The sequence below is a fragment of the Monopterus albus genome, unplaced genomic scaffold (assembly GCF_001952655.1).
Source record: "Monopterus albus unplaced genomic scaffold, M_albus_1.0 scaffold56.1, whole genome shotgun sequence".
Taxonomy (NCBI): Eukaryota; Metazoa; Chordata; class Actinopteri; order Synbranchiformes; family Synbranchidae; genus Monopterus; species Monopterus albus.
The window spans coordinates 2,681,413-2,694,286 of NW_018127936.1; the positions used below are offsets into that span (position 1 = coordinate 2,681,413).

The 12,874-nt window shown below is 40.7% G+C and overlaps 1 protein-coding gene across 4 annotated transcripts in view; it reads right to left on the reverse strand.

Annotated features, from left to right (window-relative positions):
* Window positions 1-461: 461 nt before the first annotated feature.
* Window positions 462-12,874, reverse strand: part of ap1b1 (adaptor related protein complex 1 subunit beta 1) — a 23,946-nt gene continuing 11,533 nt past the window's right edge. For all 4 annotated transcript variants that reach the window (XM_020602396.1, XM_020602397.1, XM_020602395.1 and 1 more), the window contains exons 15-22: window positions 12,001-12,030; window positions 11,767-11,904; window positions 11,551-11,696; window positions 11,332-11,461; window positions 9,228-9,312; window positions 8,653-8,739; window positions 7,884-8,038; window positions 462-1,936 (exon numbers count right to left, since the gene is read on the reverse strand). In XM_020602396.1, coding sequence (XP_020458052.1) covers window positions 1,862-1,936; window positions 7,884-8,038; window positions 8,653-8,739; window positions 9,228-9,312; window positions 11,332-11,461; window positions 11,551-11,696; window positions 11,767-11,904; window positions 12,001-12,030 — 846 coding nt within the window. In that variant the 3' untranslated portion in view covers window positions 462-1,861. The remainder of the gene's footprint in view (window positions 1,937-7,883; window positions 8,039-8,652; window positions 8,740-9,227; window positions 9,313-11,331; window positions 11,462-11,550; window positions 11,697-11,766; window positions 11,905-12,000; window positions 12,031-12,874) is intronic.

Consider the following 12,874-nt stretch of genomic DNA (forward strand, 5'->3'; position numbering starts at 1 on the left):
ATTTGAGACGAGTGCTGTTTGTGCTCCCCCTTAGCTGAAATCTTGGTTCAACTTTCCTAAGCAGGTCGGACTTTAAAAACCCTGTATATGTATCAGAGGAGCTGCTATGCCATAAACCTTCACTCAAGGCTGAACAACCCAGAGGCCCACTGCTGACTTTGCATGCAAAGCTGCAAAGTCTGTACAGTCTGCAACACCGGAGCTGAGCCGAGCAGCCCATGAGAGAAGGGGCATGAACACCCCAAAAGGTCATCAGTGCCTACAGTGAGTTTTGTGTGTGAAAAGTGGGACCGCTTCCAGGGACTTCTGGAATGTGGACTTTACTAATAAAACTGAGATGACATTATGCATCCTTTGACACTTTGGCAGAATGTGTCACTAAATTCTATTTTTTAGCACTGGAGTTTTGACTATTATTCTGCCTTAATGTCCAAATATAGGAATGGGAAAAAAAAAACTTGTCACGTGAATAAGAGTTTTAATAGTTTTTTTTTCAAATGATGTACAGACAATGAACAAAATCATGTCAACCAGCACGTAATTAAACTTTTTTTTGTTGCAGCATTTCATATGACTCAGCCATCACCACACACAAAGACACAGATTCTGTGTACGCAGCCACCTCTGTTGAAATGTGTTAATGCGTTAGCGTGGGCGCACATATCCTGTAGAGCTGATGAAAAGGGCTTCAGAGCAAAGACTCAAAAAAAAAGGAATCCAATTAATCTGTAGTCTGTGGGTAACACAGAAACACTGGATGTTGTTCCATTCCTGTTTCAGCTATGACAGTGTGTGCTACCTGCATATACACTTATTATCACAAGTGTTACAAACCATGACATCAGTTCTCACCTGAGACTTCACCTCAGGTGGCCATGGTACTTGAAGAGAGAGCAAAGTGGCAGAGAGAGCCCGAGTTGTTGTCACTGATACAGAGGGAAGCAGTATATACAAAATCTTCAACACCTGAGGCTCTCTCCCAGTTTGCCACATGTACACTGTCAAGACGACAAACACAAATTAGACCATGGAATGACTCAGAAAGAGAGCAGTCAGTGGATGGCTGCTGCTACTTTATAAATTGTCCAGATATGGATGTAAAAATTAAAAAGAAACACACCAACACTGTTGCCATGCATACTGCACACATCAGACATTCTGCTCTTGGGGACAGCAGAGGATCTGCTCCCACTGCTAACCACAGATGCCTAAGGGACATCTATAAAATGACAACAATAATGTAGTTTTCGTAGTATCTAATTATTTATGTGTCTCTTCTAAGGCCCAGTCAGCCATCTTTCATGTTGCACAGACAGAAGGGTAAGGAGAATTAAAGCCTTTTTTATTGCTGCATTTTAACTGAAAAGTACCCCTTATAAATATGCTGACAGTGATGATCCACCTGCTGATTGCAGATGCTAAAAACAGACTCCAATTTGCAGAGGAGTGGGGCTAGACAGTGATTAAAGAGCCTCATGCAAGGGGGGAAAAAAAGTCGCAGGAAAACAAGCAGGGAGAAGTGAAGGACCTACTCAGTTCATTTAGATAATTTATACATGTATTGTGCTGAAACTGAAACAAAAAACACACCAAGAAGGGATAAGATAATGCTAGCCAAGAAAGTGAACCAGAAATCTCTGCAGTCTTGGAAAAATTAAGAAGCAAAACAAAGTTGATGATAGTTCAAAATGGGAAAACAGATCATTAACCATCCTAATTAAACAGCTGCATGACAAACAGAGTGCAGCCTGCAGGCCCAACATAGCAGGAAGTGGTGCCTGCGCTGCGTGACAATGGACTATGGTCCATGGGTGAGGGGAGAGAAGGAGAGACAGCAGCACAGTAGTCAGGGGGCCATTTTTCAATTCTTCAGCACTGCCTCGTAACTCTGGAACACACACTGGGAAACCTCTGGAGCTCTGCACTTTAGACAGACCTGAGGGAGAGAAGAGTCAAGCAGAGGTGAACATCATTTATAAAGATACTGTACTACAATTCAAGGTTTACAGATACACATCAGGTTACCAGAGAAATCAAGTTACATAAGCCTTTGACAACAAGACAGAGCTGAGAAGCTAATACTGCTGTATAATTTAACATAAATGGCACAAAGAAACAGGAAAAACACTAAAACATGCAACCTCCCAAAAATGTAATGATACAGCTTTTTAATCTAGGGTAGGGTAAGACTTTGTTGATCCCACAATGGGGAAATTCCATAAAGATCTATAAAAGGTTTTAATGAGGACAAGTCTGATGTAAACACTTGATATTTCTAGAGCTTCATGAGCATATGGTGTAAACATGGCCATAATAAATAATCAGAATAACATCATTGTCTGTTTAAATGCCCTCTTTTACAGGATACACAGTTTATTACTTTGAGGGAGAAAAAAAGCAGCTTTGGATTGAAAGTCTTCCATTCAGGCTCAGACATAGTCAGACACATAAAAACATGAGAGAAAGCAGATGCAGCCTCTCCACTCTGAGGCTAGTCTCAGCTGGGAGTAGGTATAGGATTTGACACAGCCTCATGAAGCAAGTTTTTTTTCTCCTGCAATCATACTGCAATTACACTGCATCAGTCATTTCCTCAGAACCAGAAACAGTCTTTACAGGAAACTAAAAGGCAGCTGGAGCTTTGGAACAACTGTATCAAGGCAGATACTGCTATGATAACGCATTAAACTCTTAATAATGAATACAAAGTACAAGGATTCAGAATAATTTCAAAATTTTCACAGCCGCTGCACTGTCAGAACTAGATGTGCTTTGTCCTATGACAAATGGAACCCATAACAGCCCACATGTCTCTGTGATGTGATGTAAAGGCAAGAAAACAAGCTGCATTTTTCTTACCCTGACCAACACACACACACACACACACACACACACAATCTCAGGAGCAGCTCTGCCTCAGTGTTTTTCTTGTAGCTTTCATCACTGTCATTTCTTAGAATCACATTTGTTCCGCTGAAAAATTGTTTTAGGGGTCACTGTGTGCTAAAGGGTATCAAGCACACATGCACTATGACTATAAAAAACTACATATAAAAAAAAAATAAGACATCAAAATTGCCTGCGGAGCTGGAAATATCTGTCCTTTCATTTGACTTATTGATCTTTTATTCCCTTGAATTTCTTAAAGTATTCTGGGCAATCTCTACCTGTTATTAGACAGTGAGAGAAGAGGGGTGACAAGAAGAAGAGGGAAGAAAATGAGAATGACATAATAATGCACTCCAAGGTCACCAGAACAACCCTGTTTCCTTGACTTTAAATGTTCACTTCATTGAATTGTTTTTTTTTTTCTGAAATATTTTTAGCTGTACCGTGTACTTGGTGGCCATTTAATTTAGGTTTTGAAAACAAAACAAACTGACTTTTACCTGATTTTGTTTGACATATGTATAAATGGAAATCGGGAATTACAGTAGCCTAGTAAGCGCATCCAGTTTCACATCTGTGTGTGTGTGTTTTTAAGCCAGGGCTACACACACAAGATGCAGAGCACAACAGAAAGAAGCGTTTGTTTTTGGCTGTATTCACATAAAATACTTCTCACCTTCCCATCCTTAGTATCTAGGTTTGATATTCCACTATCCTGATGCTGTAATTGTTTTGTCTTTCAGACTACCAGACAAAACAACAAGAAAAAAAGTTATGATCCACTGACAAGCGATTTGGTAGGTCGCTGATGTGCGTTTCACACCTGGCTGCTGCTTGACTCACTGAACACACACATCAAACAAAAGTGAAGGACTGTGTTGTGGTGGAATAAAGCAGTAATGTTGCACAGCTCCTTCAGAGTGTAGAGGCAGCGCTTGACTCTTTACTAATACATGGTACTTCTGGCAGAATTTAGACAGCGACAGTCATGGAATGAGCGCTAATGTTCTAGACACTGATATTAAGAAAGCTTGATACAGCAGCGTTCATGTGTTCAGCTAAAGACTCGTTACCAAAATATTAATATTATACTGGGTACACAGGCAGAGATATAAGAGACAGAAGGAACAGGGAGCAGCAGTGATGACAACACCTAAAAGCGTGCATGTGGTATGGCCTGAAAGAGACTCGTTATTATGCGGGATTCTTTCACCATGCCAAAACAATGAACCTGAAGTATGAAGGTGAATGCACAACTTTGCATTTCTAATGCAAATGCTTAGTTACCAAAATGACAGTATCAGATGTGAAGTGACCTCCAGTGAGACACAGGTACATTACTAATCACACAAGCAATTGACCAGCCTGAAAAACACTGCAGGAGTTGTTGTGAAACCTGCATAAACAGGGAGCTGGAGCCACTGCAGTTTTCTGATACAATAATGCAGCAGAGAAAAAGGGCAAGGCAATGAAAGAGGACCTTCTGATACATGGTCAAGGCTTAATGAAGTGATATGTACCTTGTCCCAACATTTGATACAGACAAACTCTGTCTTGTTTTGTGTTCTGCACTAGCAAAAGTTGTTTACCAAATCAGAATTAAATCTAATAGTTTAGACCATGTTCTGTGTCATAAGACATAACTTTAAACAACTGTATGTGTTAGCTATGTGTGGCCAATGTTTAATTTTCTCTGCTATGGTACATGTAATTTTACTGTATAGTGACATAGTAAATTTTCTCCCCCCCAAAATAAATAAATAAACATTTTCCGATACTTATGGATAAAATAACCAGACATGTAAATTTTCTCCCAAACAAACAAACAAACAAAAAAAAATTTGTCCGATACTTTATGGATAAAATAACCAGACATGTAAATGTTTCTGTGTAGCCCAGTTCTTTTAATAATGGACCAATCAAGATACTTCACATTGTTGCAAATATTATATTAAAACCCAATAACAGCACACAGCAGTCCCTCCCATCGATTTGTAACACTGGCCACAAAGGTCAGTTTCAGAAATACTGAAGGGATGGATACCATGGTAAAATGATAATGCAAGATCTCTCAAAGAAAACGCATGTATGTAGTCTCCTAGTATACTGTATGTTCCAATAACACCAAGCTCTTGTAGAGGGACTGCCATGGGGACAGGAGAAAGCAGATGAGAACATTCTTCTTCACATCAAAACAATAAGTGTCCCAGTTCTCCTCCATAAATACTATAGAATAAACTAAGTATACGAGTGGAAAGCAGTCAAATGAAATTTGAGCTTGATAATGTCACATTTAGAAACATAAAGCAGCTTTAATCGATACTTCTGTAACAATGTATAAACAGCATGGCAATATATATAAAGGGTCTCCCGTAGTGATGAACCAAAGAATATTCACCCCAACCTTCAACTCTGCTCACCTTTGTAGAGGGAGTTTCAGCTGACTAGATGTTTGGCCCACAATTAAACTGTTCTGGTTCACTCTCACTGCATCATTTTTGGCTGCAGCAGTCAGCTGCTGTCAGCACTGTGCATGACCTGTTCAGCAACAACAATCTGACAGACAGTTAGCAACTAGCAGCAGAATACAGTGGAGCATTTAGCAGCTAAAGAGCCACACATTCCCCTCAGGAGTCGGAAAATACCAACACATTGTGCAAGATCCACAATTTCAGCTGCACACTGTACTGTGGGACAACAGTGTCCATTAAGCTCACATTCATAATCAAACATACTTTAAACGCACACCAGCGTCCTTCAACATATTCTGTTTTATCACTTTTGTACATGCACAATATGAAGAACCCCAGCTAGAAGTAGTAGTGTGTGGAATTAGGACACAGCCATAATTCTTTTATACAAGTAGTGAGGCACCATGGGAGAACTAAAGCCAATCAAGCTTTGAGATATTAGAAAAAGGTGATGCTTCCATACATCTCCAGCCATAGTAATAAATTTGTCAGTTGCAAAATAAAAACCCAGAAAACACACAGTGGATAACAACAGCTGCTGGCAAAGGGCTTTTGCAGTTTGGCTTTAATGTGCTGTGCCAAAAGTGTACAGGGACCATACAGCAGCCAGCAGCTCAGAGAGAGCAGCATCAGAATGCATGCTGTACACACAGCACAGTTAACTTGGACGTCTGGTCTTTTCCTCACTAAACAATTTATGATCCATCTGCACAGCATAGGGCACTTTTTTTCCAGGCACAGAGATGAACAGTTTGGACTTAAAAATGAGCATGAACTCAAAAAGGTCAAAGGACAACAGAACGGAAACAGCTGAATGTGTAAGTGAACAACAACAACCTGATTTAATCCTAGACCACTAATGGATGCACAGGGGAAATTAAAATGCAACAAGTCGACACTGAGAAAATGAAAGATGTACATCACCTCCAAAAGAAAAATAAAGGATGCAATAAATGTAAAACAGCTTTCACTCAAGGAATTACTACTTCCTTAATCAGGTTAGGCTATGTGATGAATAAAGAGAACAAATGTGAAATTGGATTTTAAGGCATGAGAGCTGGGTGACTGACAAACTGAGTAGTTTGAACGGGAGGAAACAAAGAGAGTTACAAATAAAACCATGATCTGACTGAAGAGAGGGGAGGAGAGATGCGCCAAGGTGGTCGGTCTGGAAAGCCAAACACAATCCATCAGGAACAGAGACCGTGGCACTCTGAGAAAGTGGAGACAAGCAAGAACACAGTGGAGGGCCCAAACAAACATGTGTGCACAAATACACAAACAATCAACCAGCCTCCCCCGTTCAGCATGCTCACCACTCATTGCAGCGCATCAATTTCTGTCACACAGGGCTGACCCATATGGCAGAGGCAACACAGGTGGTTGCCTAGGGCAGTGCCAGGCGGGGGTTCTTAGATAGTACTGTCACCCGCTCTATCCTGTTGCGGCTAAATGTCCCACTAACAAACTGATTACAGAAAACACCCCCTGAGCTCCAGCCCTGACAGTCTCAAGTTGACACTGACTGGAATAAACACTGACTGCTACCATGACGTGACAGAACTAATGCAGTCTGCAAGGCTACCCGTCATTGCCACGTAAGCTCACCATATCTCAAAGTAGCAACTCACCTAAGGCACCAGCAGATCCAGGACCAGCCTTGCTGTCACATCTCTGCTTCTCTAATCAGCTACTGCTGTCATTTGCCTTTACCCATGACACAATAATACCGTTTCATTAACTCCATCAGACTGAATTAATTCAACAAACAGGGGTCTTCTTTAGATTGAAGTGCAGAATGGAAGTGGAAACTTTCCTCCACAGTATAAATGAACATTCACAACAGTGAGACCACTCTGGAGGAAAGGTATGCAAGCCCTGAATGGTCCCCTTTTGATTGCTGTGTTGTGTGTGGTCCACCAATAGCAAACATATTAAAAAACGCCTTTATAGTTATATTTCAGTATGATTACAGACTACAGCTTGAGATGTGAAAGATTAGGTAACTGCAGTGGCAGAGAGCATCCCGAGTCACAATGAACAGTGAATTAAACAGCACTTTGGAAGATGAAACATCAACCTGGGACCTTTTTAGACCTGCATAAAAATCACTGAAGTGCACAATTAGATTTCAAGCATAGATAAGAAACTTCTTGTGAATAAGACCAATTTAAACTTTTGTTTTTATTTCCTGCACCATCTTATAAATTTCTTTTACATATCACATAAAATCTGCTTGTTCTACTCCAGTAAAAGCTTTACATCCTATTAAAGATCTGATGACTTTAGGCATTTTACCTCAGCAAAGTCGCATCTTTAACAGAAAAGGACAGTCCTCAGTGCAGCAGCTGGCACACCAAGAGATATTTAAATCAGCCCATACATGGAGTCTCTTAATAAAATACTAAAGATTGCCAGAGTCTCTCACTAGCCATTTCTTTTAGTATTAAATAGTTAACACAGAACTAGCACAACAACAGTGTTATGACTCCAACTCATGAATAGACCCAGTACAGTACTCACCGTATAGTTTGGGTTTCCTGTCTGCACTCTCAGCTCAGCCAGCAACCAGATGCCATTGGTGAGTTTCATGGACTGATACAGCATGTCCTGCCCCTCCACTGTTCGCTTGGCTATGGTGAATATGTTGCTGCCCTGCAGTTTGCTGGATGATGCATCTGTGGAATGGACATTAATGCAGTAACAAAGCCAATACTGTTAACATTTTAACTTATATGGTCTCATCTGAAAAAGCTGGTCTACTGCAATTTTTGGTATTCAGTCTGTGAATAAAGATTATTATTTAGTATAAAGAGTCTCACTGACTCCTGCCATGCACTGTGCTTGTCTACTGAAAAAGCCATTAAAATGTGCCAGACTACATAGGATTTCTTTTTCACTTAAGCCCAAAAATTTCACTCCAGGCTGTCAGTGCAGCACAGATAGTCACTAAACTTGAAATGTACTTTTCTCTCAGCCTCATCTTGCCACTGTGCCCCAGTAGGATGTGAAACCCTCGTGTTGTTCATAAATAAAGAAAATTTAAAAAAAAAAACTTCTCCATTAAGCCATCATCCAGTTCAGCTGCTCTCACACTTGTGTAGAACTAAAAATTCTCACATGCAAGGGCGGCAGGAGATGAGTTCTTACCAAATACAATTTGCTTCATTAACAAGGATCTGAATTTGAAATCACCACTGCTTTGCTGGGCTATCTTCACTTATGAAGAAACAGTAGGATATGGCTGTACCGTGTTTTTCCAGCTAATGCACTCTCTGTTGCTCCTCCTCACCTGAACTCAGATGGCAGTCTTTGATCTGAAACTGGGACTCATTGTCATTAGGAATATCTTTCCATGTGGCGAGGAACACCTGTCGCTCTGTGGGTGAAGAGATACAATCACAGGATTAGTCCAAAGATGGAGCGCTCACTGAAATGTACATCATATGAGAATAAAAATAGGATTGAAAAAATGAAAAAAGGATGAAAAAAATGCCAAAGTAGTGTGTGAGCAGTTTGATTCCACACTACACAAAAGGTTTCCTACTGTGGCTTAGGCTCTGGAGCATTAGCTAGCAGCCTCTGGCAGCAGTCCTACTGCTAGCCCCATCAGGAGGCTATGATGGGAGAAATGCCAACATTCTCACAGCATAAATCAAACAGAAACAAAAAAAAATCTAAAGGCACAAAATTGCAGCGTTGTAAACTCCAGGAGACAACTGTGCAGCCTCAAGATGTAAATGAGTTCAGACAGGAAAGTCACAGTCACAATAATATGCCCTCGCTGAAATGCTGATGAATGTCTCATTGACGTCAGCGGGGCTTGGAGGTCTTTTGAGTGAAGAGATTTAGACAAGGCACACTCACCCATCTTCCCGTCCTCTACGAACAACATGCTAATGGGGTACTGGCAGCTGAAGTAGAATACGTCAATGTTGTTCTTAACAGCCACCTGCAAGAGTGATTACATCAAAGGAGGGGGTGAAGGAGGTTGACAAGAGGAGAAACAAAAAGCAGTACACAAGTAATTACTTTTCAGATGCCCCTCAAGGATGGGCATTACAGGTTTATTGTGCCATTTACTGAACAAGAGGACTACAGTCTTACTCTTTTACAAACATACTCACACACACTGTAGGCGACACTAGACCCTAAAATATCAGCACTGGTATCAATGCCCTTTATTGGCATCTCATACTACTGTATCTCAAAGAAAGCATGAAACCAAAGAATACTAGCCAAGATTAGCTACTGCACAAACTAAATAAATCAGTCTTTTAGAAGGTGCTTTTCAAAATGATATAAAGATACAAATAAAATAGCAATATCAGTCTATAGTTAAATATTAAAAATAAAAGATGACACAAACAAGACTGACAAGAAAAAAAAGAAGGGCTATATTTAAAAAAAAAAAAAAAAATGTGGACCCTGGTGACAAAAGCACAAGACACTAAAAACACAAAATCAAGTGTGGTCCAATGAAAGAGCCTGAAGAAACAAGTGGCAGGCAGTGATCTTGATCAGACTGTTCAACAAAGAAGCGCTGAGTGAAGGACAGTAAGTTCGGCCAGAGGACTGCAGAAGAATGTCTAATGAATAATTCATTAGGTCATCCTATTGCTGGGTGCAAATGCAGGGCTGCCGGTAACACAGCGACATAAACAAACCCTTATTCTGGATGTTTGTAAACTAAAAGAGCTCTACATAACAAATATCATGAAGCTTCAGGATGAAAAATGTATGTCACCAAACTTGGTGGGGCGAGATCTGTATGTAGAAGGTCAGTAACTGACAAATCAAACACTTCATTGACAGTCCTTTCCAAACTATCAATTCTTTGTTGAAGTACCAAAGGATTTATTCAGCCTTGATACATTTGGAATCCACTGAACTACATAGCTTTTTTAATTTTCACCACTTTGATGGCTTCGAGTGCCCTACAATGGCAAAAACAGCCATGAAACTTGCACCTAAAGTTACTAAAGCATTTCCCTTAAATGTGCTGAGTTTTTGATGGAAGGGTTTCAGTCACAGTGGTGGTGTACAGGTATAAGAAAGAAAACTGCTTCCAAAAATTAGTAGTTAAAAGTGCACTCAGAGTAATGTTCTGCAACATCACCTTAACATCAAGACAAAAATAAAGCAGGGCCTCTCAAAATAAAATATCTGAGAATGTCAGAACAGACAGTACTACCCATCAAAGCAGGGCCCAGAGGCAGCACAGTAAAAAGGTTAGCAGGGCTGCTAAGGCCAGGAGAAACAAAGGAGCAATGTGTTGTGGGACCACTAATTACCACCCCCACCTCGACACTCATATCTTCTCTCTCCAGCTGCATACAGCACCCGCCCACCATTCTTCCCAGTTAAAAGAACCACCCTGATCAAAAACAAGCCAGCATTTGGTGCTCTTTATTCACAATGATTCTGGAGGCTGTTTTATGTTTTTATTCCATTTGATGCACAGCATGGGAATGTAATGCTATAGCTGAATAACAGCAGGATGCATTACTAATCATTTGACAAAGCTTAGGAGAAGACACAGTCAGGTCCATTACTATTTCATCAATGAAGCATGTTAATGCTCTAGTTCTGTAAACTTGGGATATATAAATGATTAAGAATGTAAAATACTGGCAACTGTAATTTGGTATTTGACAGATAAGCACATGTCCATGTCTGCTACATTACTACTGACAACATAATGAATCTCTGACAGAGTGCTGTCACAATGCTTGAGGCCTTGGGCCCAAGTAGGAAGACATGTTAGGACATTAAACTTGAGGCATTAGTGTCCCGAAAAAAGCCAGTGATGAAAAAATTAAAACTTCTGAAATACATAACATTTTGACAGTCATCTTGTTAAAAAGTCACATCGCTGTCAGTTTCAGTTGGGAATCAGGGTTAATGGAGAACAGAAACAGCAAAGGAAAGTTACTTTACATCCAAAACTAAAACTTGAACATTGTATTACCTGCAGATTATTGAGAGGATCCATCTTCATGACAGGGCCAACAGTATTGAGGGGAAGAGTCACTTCAATACTCTGGTTAGGGCTAAGAGGACTGAGAACCTGGAGTGGACCAGCTGGGGCGAGACCAAAGCTAAAGAGAAACAGAGGGGAAACAAGACTTCAAAAATTGTGTAAATATACATCAAATCTAAGCTTCCATTGCTTAGTAGTTGGTCTTACCTGTTTCTATTAAACTGGATGGCAAAATCAGTCATGACACTCATAGCTTTATTAGTGAGGGTCATCTCCATTTGAATGACCCCAGCACGACGGGCAAAAGTGCCCGATATCTCCAGACCCTTGGCCTTCATGGCTGGAAGCCAAACCTGAACAGAGACTTATTTTATTAGCAATCCCACTGCAAGTGCTACATAATCCTCTCAACTTAACACTCACTGTTTTAGGGGGACTGTAGGCTCCCATAGGCATACCGACCCCACCTCCGAGATCAAACAGGTCATCCAGACCACTGCTAACGGGGGCACTGAAAGACGCTGGCATTGCAGCTGGAGGAGCAGCAAAACCAGCTCCCATCTGTGGGTCACAAAGCCACATGTTACCCTGATACATTCAATGTCACAGTGAATAAAGCAACCAAAGCACAATAAAAACTCAGACAAAATTACTTACAGCAGGACTTCCTCCAAGGTCTCCACCAAGCTGGGTAGTGGCAAGCACACACACACACACACAAATCAGGTTAGCTGTTTTTGCAACATGAAACAATATTCAGGAAAGTCAGAAGATGATGGATTGAGTGGTGTGAGGGTCTAAAATGTTTTTCCATTATTAATTACAGCTATGGGGTTTACACTATTATCAGCAAGGAGGAGACACCAATTCAATCTATTGAATTCCAGTAGGTTTTGTTAAAATGCTACTCATTGTGTCTATTGTAATGATGAAAAGTTTGGTGGTACAACAAAACAACAACAAAATTGGTGGTGCAAAAAAAATGGAAAATGGTCTTCTACTGTACTTGTACTGTGTTTTTCTACACATTAAATGCACTCAAGACTATTTTCCATTCACACACTGGTGATATCACCAGGAGCACCTAGAGGTTCAGTGTCTAGCTCAAGGAAACTTCATCACGTGGACTGGAGAAGCCAGGGATCGAACCGTTAACCCTACAGTTAGGGGACAACCCACTCTACCTCCCGAGCCACAGCTGAAAGTGATTTCACACAGTGACAAAACCAAACTACTGTGTATGGAGGACAACACTAAAATCTCACTTGTATGGACGGAAGACTATTTCAGAGATCAGTGGTACAAAAGGGGACTAAAGAGGTTCTAGGATGGTGCTGGCTTTAAATGGTCCCCTGGACCAACCTCAGTGGGGCTGTATTCTGGGAGTGATGAGGACTGTTATGGGAGCTGAAGTGTCTGAGGAGTGTCTATTGGGAGGTGAATGGGCGGCTGATTGAAAGATGAAAAACAACTGTATATTCCAGAGATAAAACAAGCGTACTTGGCAGCATGCTTACTGTGTATATATATA